Source organism: Dryas octopetala, chromosome 8, assembly GCF_963921425.1.
Source record: "Dryas octopetala chromosome 8, drDryOcto1.1, whole genome shotgun sequence".
Classification (NCBI taxonomy): domain Eukaryota; kingdom Viridiplantae; phylum Streptophyta; class Magnoliopsida; order Rosales; family Rosaceae; genus Dryas; species Dryas octopetala.
In genome coordinates, this window is record NC_141373.1 from 7205086 (window position 1) to 7228021 (window position 22936).

The 22936-nt window shown below is 35.5% G+C and overlaps 3 protein-coding genes and 1 pseudogene across 3 annotated transcripts; 2 read left to right on the plus strand and 2 right to left on the minus strand.

Moving 5' to 3' along the window:
- Window positions 1-2713: 2713 nt before the first annotated feature.
- On the minus strand, window positions 2714-7937 carry LOC147276676 (UNC-50 family protein). The gene is made up of 10 exons (XM_086253821.1): window positions 7707-7937; window positions 5925-5992; window positions 5620-5645; window positions 5325-5415; window positions 4827-4922; window positions 3939-4007; window positions 3601-3659; window positions 3384-3506; window positions 3188-3259; window positions 2714-3099 (listed from the first exon to the last, which is right to left on the minus strand). Exons 1-10 carry the CDS (start codon window positions 7797-7799, stop codon window positions 3035-3037), a joined length of 762 nt encoding a protein of 253 aa, XP_086109947.1. The 5' UTR covers window positions 7800-7937; the 3' UTR covers window positions 2714-3034.
- A 1095-nt stretch (window positions 7938-9032) lies between these two features.
- On the minus strand, window positions 9033-10380 carry LOC147276677 (transcription factor MYB44 pseudogene; annotated as a pseudogene).
- A 5303-nt stretch (window positions 10381-15683) lies between these two features.
- On the plus strand, window positions 15684-17828 carry LOC147276678 (PRKR-interacting protein). Its single transcript, XM_086254899.1, has 2 exons — window positions 15684-16040; window positions 17410-17828. Exons 1-2 carry the CDS (start codon window positions 15783-15785, stop codon window positions 17677-17679), a joined length of 528 nt encoding a protein of 175 aa, XP_086111025.1. The 5' UTR covers window positions 15684-15782; the 3' UTR covers window positions 17680-17828.
- A 1353-nt stretch (window positions 17829-19181) lies between these two features.
- On the plus strand, window positions 19182-22483 carry LOC147276679 (Reticulon family protein). The gene is made up of 6 exons (XM_086254358.1): window positions 19182-19431; window positions 19706-19886; window positions 20096-20237; window positions 20360-20429; window positions 20522-20688; window positions 22166-22483. The coding sequence occupies exons 1-5, from the start codon at window positions 19371-19373 to the stop codon at window positions 20686-20688; spliced, it is 621 nt and encodes a 206-aa protein (XP_086110484.1). The 5' UTR covers window positions 19182-19370; the 3' UTR covers window positions 22166-22483.
- Window positions 22484-22936: the final 453 nt, after the last annotated feature.

The window sequence follows — 22936 nt, forward strand, 5'->3', positions numbered from 1 at the left end:
AAACTCAATTCTATATATGAGAGCGATGTGGTAAAAATTGCACAATTTCAACTAATGAAACTCCTATTTGTGATGAAAATGAAAAACAAAAATCAAATATAGGTGATTTATTTTTGGAAAAATTCAGAAAAATTGCAGTTCTCATCTTGTAATTTAACTTTCATTCCACTTTAAATTTCAAATCTATATAAGGAAAAGACAAGAAACCGCCCAAAGGTTGGTATAATTCATTAATTCCATTGGATCCACTCGCAGCCTCATACACAAATTTGGTTAAGCAGCATTGAAATAGAAAGAAAGGAACCTACCAAATTTCCTTATTTGTTTCTTACATAAATCGAAATAAAATAATATTAGAGAAAATTAATTTTTTTATTCAATAAGAAAAATTATTGTATGTAACCGTTTTCTCTTCACATTAGATTTTAAATTTCAATTATTTGATACTTTTTTAATTTTGGATTAATGATACCTACTACTTATTTTTACTTAACTTTTAAATTTAAACATGTATTATATTTGTTAGGATGTTTGAGCGAAAGAACAACGATACATAAAACTTTAGATTTGTAATAAAATGGGCTCTTTGCCTTTGATTAAAAAATAAAATAAAAACTTTAGATGTGTAATACACGGTTAGGATTAATATAGGTACGGTAGTTGGAGAAACTCATATTGAAATAAAAATTAATTACCAAAACTATAATTTATTCTCTTTATTCTTCTTTCATTTTCTCCATAAAACATGTTGAGTATCCAGCTAGCTTTATTCTGTTGGTTCATCACTTAAATGAATTAGTTTGTAACCAAAACTTTAGTTGAGGCTGTGTTAGAAAGTCTGTTAGTTGGTTAGTATTGTAATTTTCTGTTTTGCTGTATAAAGCTGTGTGCTTTAGTGTACGATTTCATAAATCTAAGCTAGAGATTTCTTCAAGCATTTTTTTTTTCTCTCAAGTTGTTCTTGCTTCTTCTCTTTCATTTTTATTACTTCTCATGATCAAAACTAACCAAAACTTAGTACAATGTCTTTTCCTTATGCTTCTTGTCTCCCTTTCGTTTTCGTTTAATGGCTTTGATTCAATAGTTTAACTCTAAATTGGGGTTGCCACTAGTTCACTATATAATATTAGGCTCGATGTTGCAATCTTGTTTTTCTTCCAAGCAAGAAATATTAGAGCTAAAAGTTGCTAAGAATTAAATATATACTCTATGATGATTCGTGGGTTTAGTTAGGAAGGGGTCACTAGTCCCACTTTGATCCCCAAATCTTTATAGTTTCTACCTTGTAAACTAAGATTTTGTTGGCTTCCTACTAATCCACTCCATGATCACCAGGTTCTATCTTCCCATGTAATATAATATATATATATATATATATATAGTCACCAAAGTGCGTGGTTCATTGCCAAATGTCAATGTTGTTCAACAACCTTGCTTTGAAATTGGGGATACTTCAATTAGGAGTGCTGCCGAAAGAGAGTTGAAGAAAGTCAACGGCGTCCCCCAGAGCTTGAAATCGCACCCCAAAAACATATTAGGCGTGGCAGTGGGCCCTCCTCAGTCCTCAAAGAAAACATATTTAACGATTTTTTCGCTCTTAAAAAGAGTAAAGACTGTTTTTTTAACATTCATTATGTCTTCTTTCCTTACTTGTACAGTTGTACGCAGTAAAGCATAAACCAAAGCGGACCCAGATTGTGGTTCAAATTCTCTTCCTTTTTCTTACAATAATTTTGCACACCACCTTTTTTACAAACAGTACCTTAGTGGTTAAGGTATTGATCAAAAGACAAACATGCCCAATTGCCCAAATCATTGATTAAGAACAGATAAAGCGTTTCATTAAGAGGTAGACCTTGATTAAGTTAACTGACTATAGTTATTATCTAAGTGGTTTGTCGATTAAGGTATCGTAAGTTTGGCAACCTCCAGGGATTAATTGAGCATTGAATTTGGACCAAATTTCAACTTATAACTTGCATTTAGATGAGGTTAAAGTGTCTAGAGTTTAGATCTTTTGATATAAGAATATATCTTATTATCTTATAACTGTTATAAGTATGAAAAATGTGAGTCAATTACAAGATTTTAAATGACTACATCCGAAAGAATCGAGCTCACTTCTAAGGTCACGATCAAACTCTGACCATATAAGAAGTGATCCCCAGGAAAAGCAATCTTTTTCTTTAGCTTTACATGCTTTACAAATGACTTGATTTTAAGTGGGTTTCAAGGGTTTTCTAGGGTGGAGAAATATATAACCACATCCAACCCTTCAGATAAGTGTGATGAATTCTAATCCCTTCTTACCAGCACATACATATTTGTACTCTATATATCCATGTTTCTGTGCTTGACCACCAACACTGATAAATAGTAAAACCAGAAGTGAGGAGAGAGGAAAAGGGAGAATCTTTTCCGAGAGTTAAATTTAGTGGAGGGCCCTGGCCGGCATATAAAAAAAAACAGTCAATTCACAGTGATGCAGCAGAGTTGATCTTGAACAAATGTTGTTAAATGAGATCAAGCTTTTGGAACTTGGTTTCAACCCTCTCCATTCGCTCATTCACCATACATGTAAAACACAACACTCAGCGGGAGCAAAAGATGAGGAAGGAACAGTAAGTACCATGCATGCCGAGACCGGGCCTATTCAATTGACTCCAAATCATCTTGGTACAATTAGAACAGAATCTTCAAAAGAAGCCTACTGTAATTTTCAAAAATTTATATAATTGCAAAGCACAGATTTGACATGGAGACAAATCATAGTGTTCCATACATCTCTCGGATCAATATTCAGAATCTCTAAAAAACACTCGATGCCCTATCTTCGTTGTTTCCAATTTCCATTCACAGTGGTAAAATTCTTACTAAGAAAGCGACAGAAGCTTCTTCCCATGTGACCTCCTGTCACTAATCATATCGTAGAGACAATCAAGAATCCGTCAATGCCTTCTCCAGTTGATGTGGTCTTTGAATTAGTACCCCAACCTTAAAATGTGTGCTATCTTAAATGTTTGCCCCAATTAAATCATAACCGTTGACTAAAGTACATGTTCATAAAGTATCTTGAAGGATTGAAGCCACTCAAAATCACTGCAGAAGTGGAAAATGAACAGTTTCAACATAAGCCGTAATGGAATGCAAAGCAAAATCAAATCCAAGAGTTTCATGCGACACTTACAGATAGGAGAGAGGACAATGACAACACTAATTGGATATAGGAAGAAAGTGGTCCTCTCCAGAAAGGGCAGTACTGCAAGAATAAGACACGTAATCAATATTACCATCATAACCACTTGGATTGTCAACTAATCTTCAGTTCTTAACAGACATTTAAGATAGCAAATTCAGTGCACTTGGGTTTCCACTTAGCTTACCATCATAACCTAAAAAGTTGAGATAATGATAGTATGAAGTGGCCACCATTAAGAGCAAATTTGATAGCAATACAGGAATGAAACCATGAGCTACCAAAAGAGGTGACAGAAAATAATGTATCACTGCAGAACGAAGACATCAGAAACATTATGTCACATCATCTGAGATTTGAGAATGGATAATATATAAAGGAAAACACATGCTTGTATTAATTACCGTAAAGCATAACAAACATCGGGAAGAAAGAGTTGCAGTGCACATCAAACGCGTAAAGCCTATTGACCAAATAAATATGCATCAATCACCACAAAGTAATCAGTCAGAATGTAAGATAGTAAATTACACGAGGAAAGAAATAGAAATTAGAAATACATTTATATAACATTGAACACTAAATACCAATTCTGGGAGACTCAACCACAACATACATATGAATGTACATTTTGATGATAAAGGATCAAGACAAACTAAGATGATTTTTTTTTTTTAACAAATTAGGTTGAATTTTATGTAAGAATCATATTAAAGTGGGAAGTGAAAGAAAATAGACTTGCCATTCAACACGTTGCTCAACAACATGACTGTTTGGAGCCTCTTCCCGAAGGTAAGAATTAGTAAGGAACCTGCAAGGACATTGGAAAATGGACTTTTCCATTATATGGTGTTCAATACAGTAAGGAGTCTACCCAGTATAAATAAGGATACAAACTTTCCATGAGTTGAAACAGTCAAAAAAGAAGATTGAGAACTAAATTTTTTAACCTAAAAAAAAAAAAAAAAGAACTAAATTTATTAAGGCTGGAATTTTCAGCAGATGGCCAACCCATATATTCATCTGAAAACCCACCACTGCAATTACACCTCTATCTGGAGTCCATCGCCTTCCCCAGACATACAAGTACATGAAACAATATATAAAAGGGCAAATATTTTACCATATATTTTTCCTTCATAGAGTTTTTAATGATTAAATGATAAGTACACATCATTACCTGCAACTTGTTATTTACAAAAGACCCAGATTTGCAAATATCGATATATCAGATCATCAGCATTTCCCTCACATCACCCACAACTAGCATGTTTTTTGTCTTTAGAGTAGTCCATTTTGTACTCACTACTGCCTTATATAGAAGCCTTTTACAAAACTATTAAATGATTCGGAAACCTGAAGCTGGTATCTCATCACTAGACTATAGCTACAGAACAATGTTTTTTTTTCCTACTTTCAGGAAAAACAGCTTACTTCATTTAGGAAATTGGGTAAAAAGGCACCCAGAAAATTGGGTTTTCGTAGAATTTATTTTTCCTGCAGTTTTTTGGTGAACAAACGCAGACTGAATAAGAAGTCACTGCAGTCTGAGAGAGAGAGAGAGAGAGAGAGAGAGAGAGAGAGAGAACACAAGTATCACATTAGTGTTGGCCAGAACTGGTGTGCTTACCAACAAAATGTAGCCAGAAGCATTCCAATGAACAAAAAATGGAAAAGCAAAACTGAAATAACTACAAAAACAGCATGTGCAGCACTATGGTCGTACCTGAAATAAGCAAGATAAGATAAAAGTCAATAAAGGATTTGTCACAGAACTCATTGAACAGTCTGATGATAAAGATGAACTACCCAACTAGGCTAGAACTTTTGAGCCAAGAGATTACCAAATTTTGATGAAGCTAGTATATCCAAAATGCAGCTTTTACTTGTACAGCATATTATTATTGTTCATCAATTAATATTGACAACTTTAAATTTTCGGAAGTCCTCTAACAAGAGAAATGCTTGGAAGGATCTCCCTCAGCTAGAAGATGAGAAATCATAGGTTTCATATTGGATATTTCAAATCAACACAACTGTGACCATTTTTCCAAATCAATATAACTGTTACCATATTCATTTCTTTATCATATCTAACCCCCAGCAAGCAAGAAAACAGTAAACTTACGCAGCACAATAAGCCAGAGTTGCAACTGCAAGTAGAAGGCTGCAGATCACAACAAAAGCAGGATCGTCACGTGCCCATTGATTCTTTGTTTCTGAGACCAAAAAAGAAAGTACACAAATTTTCAATTGCATCAGGTGTAGCAGCAATATTTTCCTACTTTGACATCTAATGAGTCCGCAAGCACTGAATTAAACCAACAAATTTAGCAAATGCCAACTAAGTAATAAAATAAAAGTGAAAATAAAGAAAGATATTAAATGAACATCTGCTTCTTCTTCACAGAGAGAGGACTTACGCTTGTGATACTTAGTGTGCTGATAGCTGCATCAGTCATACAGTTCCACATGCAAAATGAAAAATTTGATATTAGATCAGGATATAACAAATTCAAAACACTCTGAATCATCTTGGAAAGAAATAAATAATAAGTAGAAAATAGTTTCACCTCCTTAAAAAGGGTGACTGTAATAATCTTTATATATATGTGTGTGTGTGTGTGTGTGTGTGTATACAACCGTGACTATTTAATATCAAAATGACAGCAGCAACAACAAAACAACAAAATGTGGATGCTAATGATCCAGAGAAGTGAATACTTACACAACTTTTGGTGAGGTGCATAGGTGAAGCATTTGCCAAAAAGTATATTCAATATCCATTTGTTGCCACTATAATAAACCAACAAAAGTTGTTAATGATGCAAGATAAAGCAAGCATACATAATCAAAATAATAATGAACTGGAAGTAGTCTTCTAACTTGTTAATGATGCGAACATTCTAGCTTCAAGAACCAACAGTTTAAAAAAAATTCAAAAGAGTTGAGTAAAGGCAACAAAAAAAACCATAGATGTGCTGATTTCTGAAAACCCCACATTTAAGACTTCTACGCAACACTTTGCTATGCCATAGATGGCATTAAAAATCCCAATTAACATGATTATATTTTTCTCAATGTTCAATTTGCATAACATCCAAGAAATTGCTTCGCAGTATATGAAAATGATATCACAGTAGTGAATTTGTAAGTATATAATCTTAGAAAATTGGATTCCAAGCGAGATGCCTAATGACTAAAAATTTACATCAAGGCATCTGGGTTGCATCTGGGTGCAAGGCTCAAAGTAAGATTAACTTAAAAGGAAATACACAAGGGCTCCTAATATTTCCCACCCCCTAGCTCAAATAAAATAGAAACTGATTAGTTCGGGCTATCAGCCCCTTTATCCAAAACTCTACCTCTTGATTCAAATCGATCCGAAAGTCCGTAATCTCTATATTATTGCTGTCAACCCATTATGGTTGAAAACACCTTTTCCTTAGTTCTCTTACTTCTTCACTTTAAAGCCATTTTGCAATATCTACCAATATTATATGTTTGTCACTTTTGTAAGTGAGCACTAAGCAAATACTTAGAGGCTGGGTTCTACATTCTAAAACATACTCTCTAGCTTTTTCATCTTTGGTTGAGCTTCTAAGCTTGATATTTATTTCAATGACTCCTTCATGTATAACTTTCCTCTTTTTGTGGCACTCTTTTTGCATTTTATAGAATGATTATTTAAGGGTTCAACCGTTCAACCCCAAAGATGCCAACTTAACTCCCAAGAAGAATCCAAGCATAGCAACAGCACAAACCCCAATCTCAAGCTAGAATCCAGGAACTCATTAGCACTGGATCCAAAATTTAAGCAGCATTATGAGTTTGAGAAACAAATTTTCCATCAACCCATTTTAGCCTTTCTCCAAAAGCTTTGCGAGAAGTTCTAAACTGCCCCGCTAGGCTAAGTGGTTCAAATCCCATCCCTAAGCTCTTCGCCTCCCTTTTTTCTTACAAAACAAAATAAGTGTTCAAACTCTTGACATAAACAGAGTTTATCTCAACATCTCTTTCAAAAAAAAAATGTCATAGTTATCCTATTTGAACCCATTTCTATCTCTCTACGGAACGAAATTAGCTCAAATGCACCTTATTTTCATAGAATAGACTTCCCCATCTAAAAATGTGATGTTCTTCAACTTCACTGGAATGAAAAACTTCTCAAGAAGGGATTTCAAAATGAGGTTCATAAAGCTCACTCACAACCCAAAAATTTGATTGCAAAGCTATATAGGAATAATTCAGAATAAGCACCTACCTAACGACCTCAAAGCAAACCTGAACCCACCTAAAAACCTATTGGTATTGAAATTGTGGTTGCACACCCAGATTCCAGAGCAATGAAAAACACTAGGTCTTCTAGAATTGAGAATTTTTACTACATTATTCGTCGAATTAGATCCGATCCACGAATTATGAAATGCTTAATTTCAAAATTAAATCATATTAGTAGGCAGATCAGATCCAAAAGGTCGATAAAGAGAACGTGAGAGAAAGATAGTACCTTGATTATTCGTCGAAGGTACTGAATGAACATGGGATTCGTCGTCCGAGATGTAGAGGACGAAGACCGCCCTCTCGACGTTGTCGGCAACATATTTCTCTCTCTTCCCTCTCTCTCTCTCTCTCTTTCTCTCTCAGAATGTGTTTTCTCTTCGAATTCTATGCACCTCTTCTTCGCTGATCTACGATCTCTGAAATTTCCACAGCTCTCTTCCTCGCAAAGAGTTCAGAATTTCAGATGCCAAAAACGACGAATACTTTTTTCCCTCGTTTATGGCCCAATTCGCTCCATTATGATATTGGGCCGGAGTTGTTGTTGTGACTTGTGGGGTTGAACTTTGGGTTGGGCCTTGGCTTGTTAGAAAAACAAGTGAAGCTTGATTTTCGGTACATTCGGTTTCAGGACCGACCATGAGGGTAGGTGAAGGACGAAACTGCCTCAGTCCTCTAAATTTTATATGCTTGTATTTTAGATTGAACCAAATTCAATCTCGAACTCATTTAATGAAGGAGAAGAGACCAATATATCAAGCATAATATCAACTTCATTCTACAAACAAATCAAACTGAGCTTAGCTCAAACTTGAGAAATCATTTGAGCAGAGCTTAAGTTAAATGGATATTATTTGAGACAAAGTTGAGTACCTTGATTTTCATGTTGGCTCTGCTCATTCACACCCCTAAAACCATTATTTTTGATAAAAAATTATGTATGTATGTATATGTCTGTGATAACTAAGTTATTCTTAGACTTTATTTAAATTATATAGAAAATAACACATGACTTAATCACATTGGGCCACATCAATTTTGAGAAGCAAGAGAATCCTGAATACCAAAGTATTTCTCTAGATTTATTATCCTCTTTTACAAAAAAACTTTCTTCCAATTTAAAATCTCACACTTCTCGTGGATTTGGGAAAAACCATTTTTTTCTGGCCAGGGATTTGGGCAAAGCTTTTTGTTTTTGTTTTGGCAAAGCATAATTTACAAGAAAAGGTTAATTGTATATTCACAAAGACGGCGCGTTCTGACAATACTGTACCCACTACCACGAAATGAATATAAAGTTAAAAACCCCAGGGGCCCCACTCACCTAATATAAAACAAATTGAAAAGTCAAAAGTCCAACCACGCAATGCTTTCCGTCCTAAACTTGTACCATCACCCAGTATACACCGTACCCTATTTAAATAACGATGTTTCAATTTTTTATTTAATACATTTTTCATGCGCCAAAAAATCAGTTATATAGTTGGAATTTCAAAACACTGTTCACACTTCACTCAAATCAAAAGAAACCGCAGAATCTAAAAGAGAAAACAAGTGAAAAATAAACGCCAAGAGAAACAGCGATTTTGCTTAATTTGAACTTCGAACATGTCTAAATAAACCATAACCAAAGCAAAAACTCGAATTTATAATTTTCGTCTTCTTCTGCACCTTCCCTCTTAGCTCTCTCTGAGTCTCTGTACATTCTCAAAATTATTTTTTTCCCCGAAATAAGAAAAAAAGAAAAAGAAAGGCCCAACTGTATAACTGCTTCTTCTTCTTGATCAACTCTCCCTAATTCTGATTACTTAACTCTAATCTCGATTTTTTGATTTTAAGTTCTGTGATTTGCTGCTTAATCAATCAATCAATCAAGCTTGGTGATCCCAATGCGCTTAACCCCAGCATTCCTCATTGAACCCTCACTGTGCAAACACATAACCTCCATGTAACTCCTCACTTCCTTCCTTATCATCTCCTGCATCACAGACAAAAATTCAGGCCCAAACGACATCGAATTGCTGTTATTGTCGTCCCCAGGCTGGCGAGGCTGCAACGCCGTTGTCCTCTGTTCTCGGCGCGAAGCCGTGTCGAGGTTTGGCAGCAACTCGTGCGGCGCCGACTCGATTCCAGGTAAAGACAGAGTCAGCAGAGTCGATGGCTCGGTGTTGAGACTCGGAGGCGACTCAGGAGATAAGATTGTACCGGTGGCTCTAGCCGCAGGCCGAAACGCTTGAGACGATGAGATTGCCGGCAGACCCGAATCGCTGACGTCGGATCCGGAAGGGCTCGACGGACTATAGCAGAGACCCGAAACCGACATGGGCGACACCTGATTATTCGCAACCGCCGGCTTCTTCTCCGGCCTATGATGATCGACGATGGTAGCACCGCAGTCGTCGACCACCACCGACGAGAACTTGCGCTTCAGGGTGGAGTTCCAGTGGTTCTTGATAGCATTGTCCGTACGGCCGTTGAGGAGTCTGGCGATGGTGGCCCACTTGTTGCCGTACTTGGAGTGCGCGTCGGCAATGATCTGGTCCTCGTCGGGCGTGAAGGCGCGGTGCTCGACCTCCGGCGAGAGCTGGTTGCACCATCGGAGCCGGCACGACTTGCCGGAGCGGCCGGGGATCGATTTGCTTATCAACGACCAGTTTCGAGCGCCATGGCGCTGCACGAGCTTGCGGAGAAGATCGTCCTCTTCGGGGCTCCACGGGCCCTTCACCCTGTCCAGTTCTCTCTGCGCCGTCGACGATGACTCCATCGCCAATTCTCGATGATTGTCCATTCGAATAATCAAACCCTAACCCTAGGAGAAAAATCGAAATCTAAAAGGACCGAATAAAAAAAGAAAAAGGAGTACGATTTGGAGAGGCGGTGAGAGAGAGAGAGCCTCTGTGAATTTTGGGGAGAAAGCGAGAGGTAGGAGGGAGAGAAGAGTATGAGAGAGGGTTTATAAAGGGAGGGGCTAGGGCAACTGATTGGGCCGGTTAACCAAATCGGGTAATAAAGCGTTCTGGCAACCGGTTACTGCCTTTACGTTACCCGTTACATCACTCTACAGCTGTATAACCACCATGCGCGCGTTGACACGTAGACCCTGTGGATTGATTGCTGAGAATCCTCCTCACTAAAATCTCGGTGGGTAATTTCGGAATTTCTCGAGAAGCAGAGCAAGGGTTTTTGGTTTTTTGAGAGTTAGTTTCCCGTTTTGACTGGTGAAGTTATGGAAGTTACTGGAAGCGGGAAGGAAAGGGAAAGGAGAGGGAAAATATCGCGAGAAATTGGAGAGAGTGACACTGAAGGCAGTTGAGGGGATAAGTTTGACTGAGCCAGGCTGGAGAGCATTACGTGAGTGAGAGATTTTGGTTCGATTTTTCTAACTTTCTTTTTATTGAATTGTTTTTTATTTTGTTAATTTGGGGTGAACGGAAGTGCTGAGGTGGAGAAAACGACAAGACCGGTCGCGGAATGGGAAATCGGGTCGTGACTGACAAGCTGTCAGTCCAGGCTGTATACCTGGCGCACGGCTGATACAACGGCCTTGAGAATCCACCGACATTAGGCGGTCATTCATTGGGCAACTTCCCAACAGTCTCTATTAAACGACGCCGCAGTCTTGTCCTATTAAGTTTAAAATTTGAATTTGGATTTGTTGCAATTGAATTAATTAGTAATTAATAGATTGATTAATTGCTTAACTAAAACAGATATCCATCAACGGATTAGTACCGGATTTCTGTTGATGCAGCAGCTACCTACCGACTGCGGTTTGTTTGGTAATTGTTTAGTGTGTTTTCCTACAAACACGCTTTCTGATTCGTTAAATGGCTTTAAATGGCTTGAAAATTGAATCATTCGATTCATGTACATCATGTACCCTATACTGTACAGTCTGTACCCAATGATATCAAGGAATTAAATGTTGAAGAAAATGGGAGAAAGAGACCAATAAATTTGTTTGTTTTATATACATTTTTTGTGGGCTAATGTTGACGACCAATCAAGGAATTAAATTTGGAATTTCAAAGAAATTTTGATGAAAATTTCGAAGATTTTTAAATTTTAATAAAAAGTAGGCGGAAACGATAAAAATTGCTATCAAAATAAGAAAATTTTTAATAAAACTTACCATATGTTTATTTAACATATTATCTACTAAATTGATAAAAAATATTGAAAAAATAAAATTATATAGTAGGTTTCATGTGATATAAGGTGAATATAATGCGCACTAGAGCAAATACTGTTAAATAAAATTAGTATATTCTTTATAGTATATAATTTAATTATACATTAAAATCTAAACCCTAATACTCTATATACTCTATATACCCTAATACTCTTTATATTCTATAATTTATATATTAAACCTTATATACTTTATAGTCTTTAGGATATTATGTTTTAGGCTCTTTAGAATACTTTTAATTATTTTTTTATATAGAAATGTATTAGAGTTTAAGATATAAAATAACTAAACGAAATTTCAAACTTTTTTTTTTCTTTCCAATTGCCCAAAGGCCCCAAACCCCCCCTCCTTTTTTCTCTTTTATTTTTTTTCTTTACTTTTTTTCCCCGTGCATCTCTCTACAATCTTTTTTTTTATTTTATCTTTCCTTCCTTTTTTTTCGTGCCTCTCACCTAGTCAAGCTTTGTCTTCACTGAGTGTAACAACTCAAATTTTAGCTTATGGTAATTTTGTTACTTAAATTTTTCAAATCTGTTTTAAGGTTTGTTTAAAGGAATTAGAAATTTCTTTAAGTTTATTTTGACTAACTTAGACCTTTGGTTGTGGTTTTAGATCTTAGTTGTGTGGAAATGAATTTTAGAAAATAAAATTCAAGAATTTGGCAATTATTATTATTTTTAGAATTAAATTATGAGAGTAAGCTTTTTCATAATTTTTTTTGAAAGCAATTTGACTATTTTGAGATCATAGGAAATTAGTACTCATCAATACGAGTCCGTAGAATTTTTCGGTGAATTATTTGGAGTCTCGAGCTATTTTTTATGAAATTATGAAGTTGGAGAAAATAGAAAATAGGAAAATTTTGATAAATTTCGGTAAATTTCGGCGAAATCTTCACGAAAATTATCAAACATGTGTTTCGATTTCAAATCCCTAAAAAACGAAATTTAATACCTTGCAACCAATCAACTCTACACCTACATTTTTAACAAATAAAAAAATTAGAGATTACTTTTCAGACTTCTAATTTGAAAAATTAAAATTAAAATTTAAAAAGTTAAGTATCTTAATTTTTCAAATTATAAGTTTGAAAAAAAAAATGATACAAGTGCAGTAGTCTAAAAAGTAAAATAACACTTATCTCGTTATATTAACAAATGAGAAAAACTTCTCTATCTCTATTAGTTATTGTGATGTAGTGTCACTCTGTCACACATGTGAGAATGGTGTTTGAAACATTAAAACTTTAGAATTAATCAAAGAGTGGAGTTTTAACCTGCAATGGTTAAGAGTGTACAACATGATAAGGGTAAGGTATATAGAATGATAACTAAGCGATGCATTAATAGATACGAGAGTAAAATTAGAGAATGTATATTATCTTCCAATTTAATATAATGGTAAAGTCTCATATTTAATTACATTAGGTCAATAATCGAATTTGACTTAATTAGAGTTAAATTCAGATTTTCAATTTTGGTTTAGGCCAAGGTTGAGAGGTAATTCAAAATAAATAATATAAATATATAAGAAATATTATTTTACTAGAGAGTCTAGTATAATAAGACTTATGCTAAGCAACCTTTATCATATATATTCTTATTGGGCTAAATTTTACTTTTGGACCCCATAGTTTAGGCCAAGTTTCATTTTCATTTATGTACTTTCAGTTGATTTTGATCTTTTACTTTATAAATCATTACAATTCAATGACACGTTAGCATTTTCGTTCATTAACCGTCAAATCTATTACAATTTTGGTCTTATACTTTACAAATTGTTGGTTTTGTACACAATTTGGTTTAATACTTTTTTTTCTTTTGTTTAAGTTAAAGGAATAATATGAGTTAGTTATAAGGGAAATGTATCCCTTCTAATCCCCACAAAGTGGTGGGATATTAATCTTTTATGATTAATACAGTAATACGTCTTCCTTCGATTTGGACAAAATTTATTTGTTAGCTTCTGTTTCTTTTTTCAATATACCATGAATCTAATAAGTTAACAACCTATTTAATCAAATCTTAAGCACTAAACAATCAAGACCATTGTGTGTTATGTAAGGATTCAATTAAATTCTCTGCAAGGCCATAGCTCGTTTTGGCTTTTTTTTTTTTATTCAATACAACATCACACATTAATTAACTTATACATGATTCATAGTGTGTTATAATTTATAAATTTTAATATAATGATTAGATTAAATCATAAGCAAGGTCGAAGCTTAATCGTTTTGGTCAAATTATTTGTTCATGTGATTGTTGTGAAAAGTTCAGAAACCTTAAAATCGACGTATAATAATTGTATGAGGAGAAGTGCAGATTCATTAATTATGGTGATGTACTAAATGTGAGAGACTCACTGTATATAGATATATATATATCACTCGTATATTTAAGAATTTTCCATATAATATAGAAGGTGAGGGATGGAAAAGGGAAAAAAAAAAGAGAAATTGGTTTATTAATGGAAGAGTATAATTTCATTTAATCTTTAATTATGTTTATAAGAATAAAGCATGCATTAAAAAAAAAAAAAACAGATTCACATGTACTGATTGTATTCGAACTATTTTTTCCTTTTTTTCTTTTGGATAAAATCAGTACATGTGATTCAGATTTATGAACAATCGAGGATGTTTCGTCGTCAGAGGGAGAGAGATGTATATATATATATATATATATCCATCATGAACAGTGAGATGAATGCTGCTTTCCCCAGGAACTGCACATGATTGCATTGCATTTAGATATTTGGGCTTTTAAATTCTATTTTAATCATCACACGACAACGTTTGGGGTGACCGTCGAATGGGCTGAAACCAAAACCAAACTGTCCGTTATGGGGATACAAGGTCTGGTTCAACAACAGACCATATCCTTTACCAGAAGTACATGTTGGTTCGTTTAGGTATGTTGTATTAAAAAATTATATAATTAATTATATACATCATGCATTGGATTATGGGTGTGCATTAATTAATTAAACAATGTTGTTAATGTGAATTCTTAACAACGATTTACACGTGGGTACGAAGAATCGAGGATGTTTCGTTTAATGTTTTAAAAAGCCGAAGCTTGCCTTTGGGCTTTGGCTATGCACTCTGCACCTATAAAAAGAATTAATTAATAATAATGCTTATTGCTTAAAGGCTTAAAGCCTGGCCTTTGCTTTTGTTTTGTTCTTTAATTACTCTGTATATTCCGTTGATATGCGAGAAAATAAAAGCTAGGGGATGAAGAAAGGAAAAGGTTGGCTGCATTCTTTACACATATTGAACCAGATCCAAACCATCTGAAAAAGGTCTGCAATATTCCGTTTCTTTTGGTGAATGGAGGAAAATGGGTACACTTATTGATGAAACCTAAGTACCAAATAATGCATCTGTGATGAGCACAAAGTATTAGCTAGCTAGGCTTTGGGTTTGAGGTACTTTAAGCATATTGGATTTTGAGTTTATTGTTTATGATTTGCATTGTAATCAAATGGAAGTCTAAATGACATAATTTAGGTGTAAACACAATATCGGTACAAATAAGATTGTAGAGTATCTGTGCTCACAAGTGTTTACAAAATAAAAAATCATTATCAAATTTGAACATATATTATTTTTTAATTAAAATGTTGTGTCATCCAATCCAACCATCGACAAAAACGACTCCATATAAGTTTTTCTCCGAAGGCGGAGTAGCACTACATGATTTTGTTTCTTGATTTTTCTTTGACTTACAAAAGGCCACGCTCATATGGAATCATCCCAAGTCTGGATTCGCTCTCTTCCGCCTTCAGCTGGTCAAGTTTTTTCAGCTTGACCAATTGGGGGCTGGTTGCTCTCGTGGCCTTGTTGTATAGTATATTATGCAGTTTTATGAAAAGAAATATAAAAAAAAATTAAAAGCCATGAACCCGAACATATTTGGGCCTGGGTAGAGCCCAGCCCAACCCAATACAGCAACATATAACGAACCCTCTTCGAATCGCAACTGTGGCGCTAAATCAAACCCACAATAAAAACACTCCCTCTCCAGTCTACGCTTCCTCAATCTCAAAATTCACAAATTCTGATACCACCCCAAACCCGAATCAGATAATTAGGGCTTTGGCTCATACGACATGTCGTCCGGCAGACCTAACGACGGGGACTTACAGCTGGTGGCGGCTCCCCAGAGGAAACTAGCGCAGCTACCGCCGAGGCCGCCGCCGCCGACAACTACCGCATCGACGGCGCTCGTCGAGTATACACCTCCCGTGTTCAAGGAGGAGGAAGAGGACATCGAGATCAAGCTCCGGCGGATTCTCGAGAACGTCCCCGTCCGCGTCAGCAACACCTCCGGCAGCTCCGCTGGCTCCGGCTCCGGCGACTTTCACCAGGTAGGTTACATGCGGAACCACTATCACAATGTGCACTATGATTTGCGTTGTGATTGTATGCATTAGATGTTCATGCTTATTTATTTGACGAAATTATTGAACAAATCGGAGTCCGATTGACGATTTAGTATTACCTTGGGGTTGGTTAATCGGAATTTAGACAGCTGCGGACAAACATGAGTCATGTACTTAGGGGATTAGGGTTTTGATTTTGACAAGAATGTCAGCAATCAAATTGGGATTTTCTAGATATAAGGTGGTGTATGAATGTTTTTCATCCCATGCATAGAGTGGGTGCGCTGGGACTGTGAGCTCTCTTAGACCCTCTCGTAGGGGATTAGGGCTTTTCTAATTTTGGGATTAGGATTTTTTAATTTGTGATTCAGGAAGCCTTTCTCTATTTTAGTCAGACTCACTGCTAGTACATTGAGATTTGCTGATGTTATATTGTATGAGCTGGGTCAAATTGGGTAAACAACTTACACTACATTAGGGCCATTTCTGAATGATGTCCATAGAGTAGAACAATGTGTTAATAAGATTCTAAGTGTTGTAATTATGCCCTCTTTTTGGTGATTAAGATTTTTATTTTTGTCATGGAATAAAGCAAGTCTCGTATTTGGATTGGTGTAAACATGGTACATTTTTCTGTTCACTCTTGGTGCTCAGAAGCTGGGCCAAGTTGGCTGAAGGGGTTTGGGGTGTGTGGGCTGCATGATAAATCTTGACTACTAATCCAATTCTACACTAGGGTGGCACAAGGTTGTGAATCTCATTCACTTTTGCATGTGGATTGAACTGCATGATAAATCTTGTGTATTGATCCCTTATCATTGACTATTAATCTTCACTTTTGCAGAATTGTTTCTCTTGTAGATGAATCTTTCTATCTTTCTCTCTGCATTAGTGTTTTCTGCCCTAATATGGGGACCCTTCTTGATTTAAACAATGTACTGTACTCTTTGGAAAGTTGTAGCTTGTTATTATGTGCACAATGGATGGACAAACCTCCTTCTATCTTGATCAATGCAGTAGAATGTAGGTGTTTTCGAGCTAAAACTTTGGGACAAGAATTTCCTAGATTTGTACTCTGCTCAGCGTGGGGAAAGTTGGCATGAAGCCAACACAGCTGACCCCTAGGTTACTGCAATAAAATCTAGCGGAAACTGCTTATTTCTTTTCTCTATGATTTTGAGTTTGATGTTGGATCAGTCTTAATGGGCTGATACCATTAGATCTGTATCTGAACGTATAAAAATATAATGTACTGTTCATGCATATGCTTTTTGTGTGACATGAGTATGCGATTGGTTATGATCTGTTAGACAGTAAGCTAGCAGCTTAATTTAACATATACTTTCTCCCACAGTATCGGCAGATGAGACGTAAAGAGCAAGACAGGCTTGCTAGGATGGAGGTGGACTATCAGCGAAGGAAAGAAGTGGCCGAGTTCAATATGAGAAGGGAGGAAAGATTGAAAGCAGCTGAAGAGCGGACAGCAAAGAAGCGTTTGAAACGGCAAAAGAAAAAGCAGAGAAAAAGAGAGAAGAAGAGCAAAACGAATTCAGGTGGCGAAGAGAATCAGAAAGGAGAGTCCTCAGACGATGAGGAGAACTCTGATGATGAAGCTGCAAACTGAACCATTTTGTGCTTTGTTTTAGTTTGATGCGTTGGTTCAAGCAGTGGGGAACATACAAGGGACTAAGAGGGGCTATGGATGCCCAATGTGTTGAGCATATTTGTGGTTGCACACTTTTGGAAAAAAAAAAAAAATTCAGTTTACGTTTATATGCCCAATGTGTTGAGCAGGTCCACATAATTGTCATTACCGAGATTCTTTAACTTGGAAGTTTCATTAATAGGAAACATACTTCCACTAAATAGCCTTATTAATGGACTTTTTTTTGTTAAAAACCATGCCTCATCCCGCCCATATGTATGAGGTATATACAGTACTATAGGATCTCAAGTCGTGCTTAGGGCTACTTTTGTAATTTTAACAATGTCAATCCAAATTTATAAATCTCAAAATTCATCCCCACCAAAGTAGTGATACAACAAATGTGAATATCAAAATTAGTAGGGAACTTTCAGTTTTAAACGAAACAAAGTATCTCAAATCAATTTTGGGATATATTTTAGTTGAAGTTACTCATTAGTAGGTAAAACTTCATGTTGGAAAGGGTGTGTATCAAAATATGTTTTTCTTCTTTCTTTTAGATATGACAGAGTTACCACACCTTTCTATGTCATTTTTTCAACTTCATTTATTTTCTTGTTATTTTCATTACAATACAATAAAATCATTGGCAAATGCGTGTGAGTGGTGGCTAAACACGTTAGGCTTGGAGATGGAAGAAATGAAGAATTTAACAATAATGGTTAATACAACAAATCATGTAAAACCAAATATTCCAACAATAATTTTTTAACATACTAATAATAAATAAAGTCTAATTACCAACTAGCTAGTAGTCTAATCACCTAATGGATCCATCGAGTGCATTTGCATTTGCATTTGCTTGTTATCAAATTCTCATGCACTATTTGTCTACTTGCAATCACAAGAAGTATGATAAGTGACTGTTGATCTGCATCACCAAACCTACCAAATCTCACCTAATGCACTTCACTATCAATTTAAAAGCACTTTTGTTACTTAAACAGTTAAACCCACCATTTTTTTTATAAGATTACTTGAACCCACTTAAACATTATGGAAGAACTCGACCATATTTATTTCAATAAGTTGGTTCATTATAGTAGATTTTAGACCACAACTTGACCCTTCATTTTTGGTGAGGACATAATCGATTCATAATTCATAAAGGCTTAATAAATGAAATATTTTTATTTGATAAGGAGTAAAGTTTTCATGATCTGAAATTTTTGTGTGTGAGTAATATTCTATAACAATGTGACCATTCAGTGTAAAAATTAGATATGTGTAATGACTGGCAAATCAAATATATAATCCAAATTCAAGAGTCGAAATTAAAAAATATTAAGTTCATAGTTGTTTCATATTTGCTCTTTTATTACTGGGTCCCATGGGGTATTTATTAAATGAAATGTATACTTAGAAAAACATTTATTTTATGGGAGGGGCAGTTATAATTACCCAGAGACCCAGAGACCCAGAGACCCAGAGAGCAGTTTGGGCATATTGTGTTAAGTGTTTACTGTAGAAGATAGTCGCCTTGGCAAAAATCAAAATCAACCTTCTTCCCATTTCTTATTAATTTCATTTCGTATTTTCCATCTCCCTCCTTACCAAATTACCTACCTCTCTTCATCTCTCTCAATTTTCTTCTCAAACCCTAAATCTCCATGGGAGAATCTATGCCTCCTCGTCGCATTTCCGTTCATCAAGCTCTCGGCGGTGCTTCTGGTACTCTCTCAATCTCTCCCTCTCCCTCTCCCTCTATACATACACACGTATGAATATATATATATATATGCACGTACAATTTATACATATACTTTCAATTTGATTCCGATTTGGTTTTGGATCGCTTTTACTTCAATTGATCACGACGAAGACCAATTTCTCATTTAGCATCCGATAGATTTAAATTTATGCAACCTCTACATTGTTATTGAATATTGTACAATACAAATATCGTCGTGGTTGATTTGATTGTGTTCAATTTTGGATTTGGTAGTTGCTGATGTGCTTCTGTGGAAGAAATGGAGTGGAGGTGTTGTGCTGCTGACCTCTGCTACGGCCTTGTGGTTCCTGTTTGAGCGAGCCGGTTACAACTTCTTGTCCTTTGTGGCTAATGTCCTGCTGCTTCTTGTGGTCATCCTCTTCTTCTGGGCCAAATCTGCTTCCCTTCTCAACAGGTACCCCTCAATTCTTCACAATTTGCGTTGCTTTCCTTTGTATACTAAAAATGTCCATGTTGTTAGCTTAGATTATAAGTATTTTCCCCATGAAGAAATGGAAAATAAAAGTAGAATTAAATTTCTGGGAAAGATTGGAAGAATTTTTACTGTTCTTCGAATTGGGTTTATTTTGTTTGAGGTAAATTAAACATGTGCTGTTTATTCAGACCATTGCCTCCTCTCCCTGATTTGGAAATCTCGGAGGCAACTGTTGTGAAGGCTGCTGATGCACTGCATGTTTGGATGAATCGCGGGCTGTCTATTGCACGAGACATTGCTATTGGCAGAAATTTGAAAGTCTTTCTTCAGGTTAGGCGTAGTTGCATCCCCCCGAGGTTTATGGTTCAAATGCGGTTAATATTTTTTTTATGGAATACATAGAACTGAACATGATTTATTTTACTATTCGAAATCTTGCTTCGGGTCTGCAGGTTGCTTTTTGCTTGTGGTTAGCGTCTTACATTGGAAGTCTCTTCAACTTCCTCACTCTTGCCTACATTGGTAAGCTCTTTGCTGCCCATTGTGTCTTTGTAAGTTCATATTCTTTCAAGGTTTAATATATTTATATGTACATTTCTTTAACTTTTATGCAGGGGTTCTTCTTAGTCTTTCAGTACCCGTGTTGTATGATAAGTATCAGGAACAAATTGATGATAAGCTGAGAGTAGCACATAGAATAATACAAACACAGTACAAGAAATTTGATGACAGCAAAATAAAGAAGATTATGATGTCATTTATCAAGGAGAAGAAGTACTAGGTAAGTGTAATTTCGCTCTCCCTCTCTGACACAATATTCTGTCAATCTATTTATATTATATCTTCTTCCTCATCCTTGACAGTTTGTGGATATGTTTGTTATGTATGCTGGTTTGCTCAATCTATCTGTACTGTGGATTTGATAGACTTTCTGTATTTTGTTTGGATAGTGCGCATGTTGAAGGATGTGATCGGTGATGTACTTGATTTAATGCATCATGTGGACTAGTAAAATGTTTGGAATCTCTTGTTTCATTATGCTTTAGGATGAATCGTTATTTGTATTGCAGCGGTATTTTTGTGAACCCCTGTGGTATATGGTCAGAATTTGTAAGAGAGTTTGATACTAGTAAAAAAGAAATGTTTTTTATTTGTTTTGCATCAAAGTCTATCATCTCCTGATGGCATTTTGATACTTGGAATGTTGTTTCTCTTGAGATCTTACAAGTTCAACTTTTATTGAAATAGGCATTTATTATGCATAAAAATCTTTTTGTGTCAATCATTGAAATGACATGATCATCATGGCAACTCACTCGATATCAAAATGATAGAAATTGAATTTGTGTCATCTGTTCAGCAATTCTTTTTATCTTTTTTTTTTTTTGGTTGCTGGGGAATTGTACCTAGGTTCTACCCTTCACCCCATCCCACCCATGCCATTTGAGCTAAGGTTCAAGGGTGACTCTTTTTTTCTTTTCATTGTTTGGGGATGGAACAATCTCATAAATGGCAAAATGTGCTATAGACATGTGTAGGCCATGTCATTTTAGGCATTCTCGTTGCCTGCTAAATAAAGTGTTATTCTATGATTTTTAAATGTGGACCACCTATTACTATGAAAATTTAACCATTTTTTAGTTCATGATACTTAGATGTATTACTTTAAAAATGGTCATGTTTTGTGTTGTGCTGCATCATGTTTTGTTTTATGGTGTGCATTTCTATATGAATAATTTAACTATAAAATTATACTTCGTCATTGTTGGATACATAATAAAACTGACAAAAATTGGGTTTTTCCAGCTCTAATTTTGAAGTAATTTGCTTTTATATTTTTGTCTTTGCAAAATCACGGTTTATTCATATTATATTGCCTTTTGAAGATTTGCCTTTATAAGACACACGGTGGTAACAAAATCTGATTCATTTAAATCTTATCAAATGGAATTCGTATGGTGTTAGTCCAGTTTCCATAGTGTGGACAAGCACATACGAAACACATATTTTTAGGTTAATTCCATATGATAATAGCCCCTCTCTAAAACTTTCTGGTTCCACCTTGAATAGACATCCAATATGAGGACTTTGCATTCATATTCTTTCACCATCTATGTGTACATTGGTTTCAACATGTTTGGACTTCTCATTCGTATGGTATTGTTCAACCCATTTGTCTGAATCTAAGGATCTTAGTATGTGTGTGCTTTCATTAGTTGCTCCTGATATGCACTGTAGCACATCTATATATGGTGCAGGGTCTCACAGAGCTCAGAAAAGTGTGATTACAGCCTTAGAGATTGTTTTCAGCGTATGAAGAAGACTTCGGGTTTCTTTTTGCTGACATGCTGTTGCTATACATATTGACAGCCAGACAGCATGGTCGACGTTTGAGTTTCAGCGTTACATTGTTTTGACTTTGGACCCTATAATCTTGTTAGATTTTTGGTCAATAGTTATTGGATTATTGGATCTGGTGGTTATTCTTTCCATGTTCATCTCTATGAGACGAAAGAGTAAAAAATGTGGTCATTCTAAGGAAATGTGAAAGTATAGGTTTGCTCTGCTTTATATTTCATTGTTGTATGTTGCTATCTTGGAGTTCTCAAATCTTCCTAAGGTTGCATAGAAAATTGAAGAGCGTGACATTTGCACATCAAAACTTGCAGAATTTTTCAAAAAGTCTTTCTTACTTGTTGCTTCAATAGTTTTATGTTGTATTAGTTTGTGCTAGTTATATTTTTAAGGGACCTTGCTTGGGATTGAACCTCGGACATACTCTTAGGTTTAGATGAATTTTGTCACTTTTATGAAACTCTAGGAGCGCTGAAGCTGCTCAGTTAGGTAAAGCAGTAAACCCGTGCCGATGTTTTTCAAAGGAGTCCATCCCTAACCAGCAAGTAAATTAATGAGGCACCAACCACTCTTTTGAGTTCGCTCTATAAAGTGATTCCATAATTTGAACTATCCATTGTTTAGGTTTTTCTTAGATCCTTGTAAGAAAATCGAAAATTGAAAATCATCAAGTT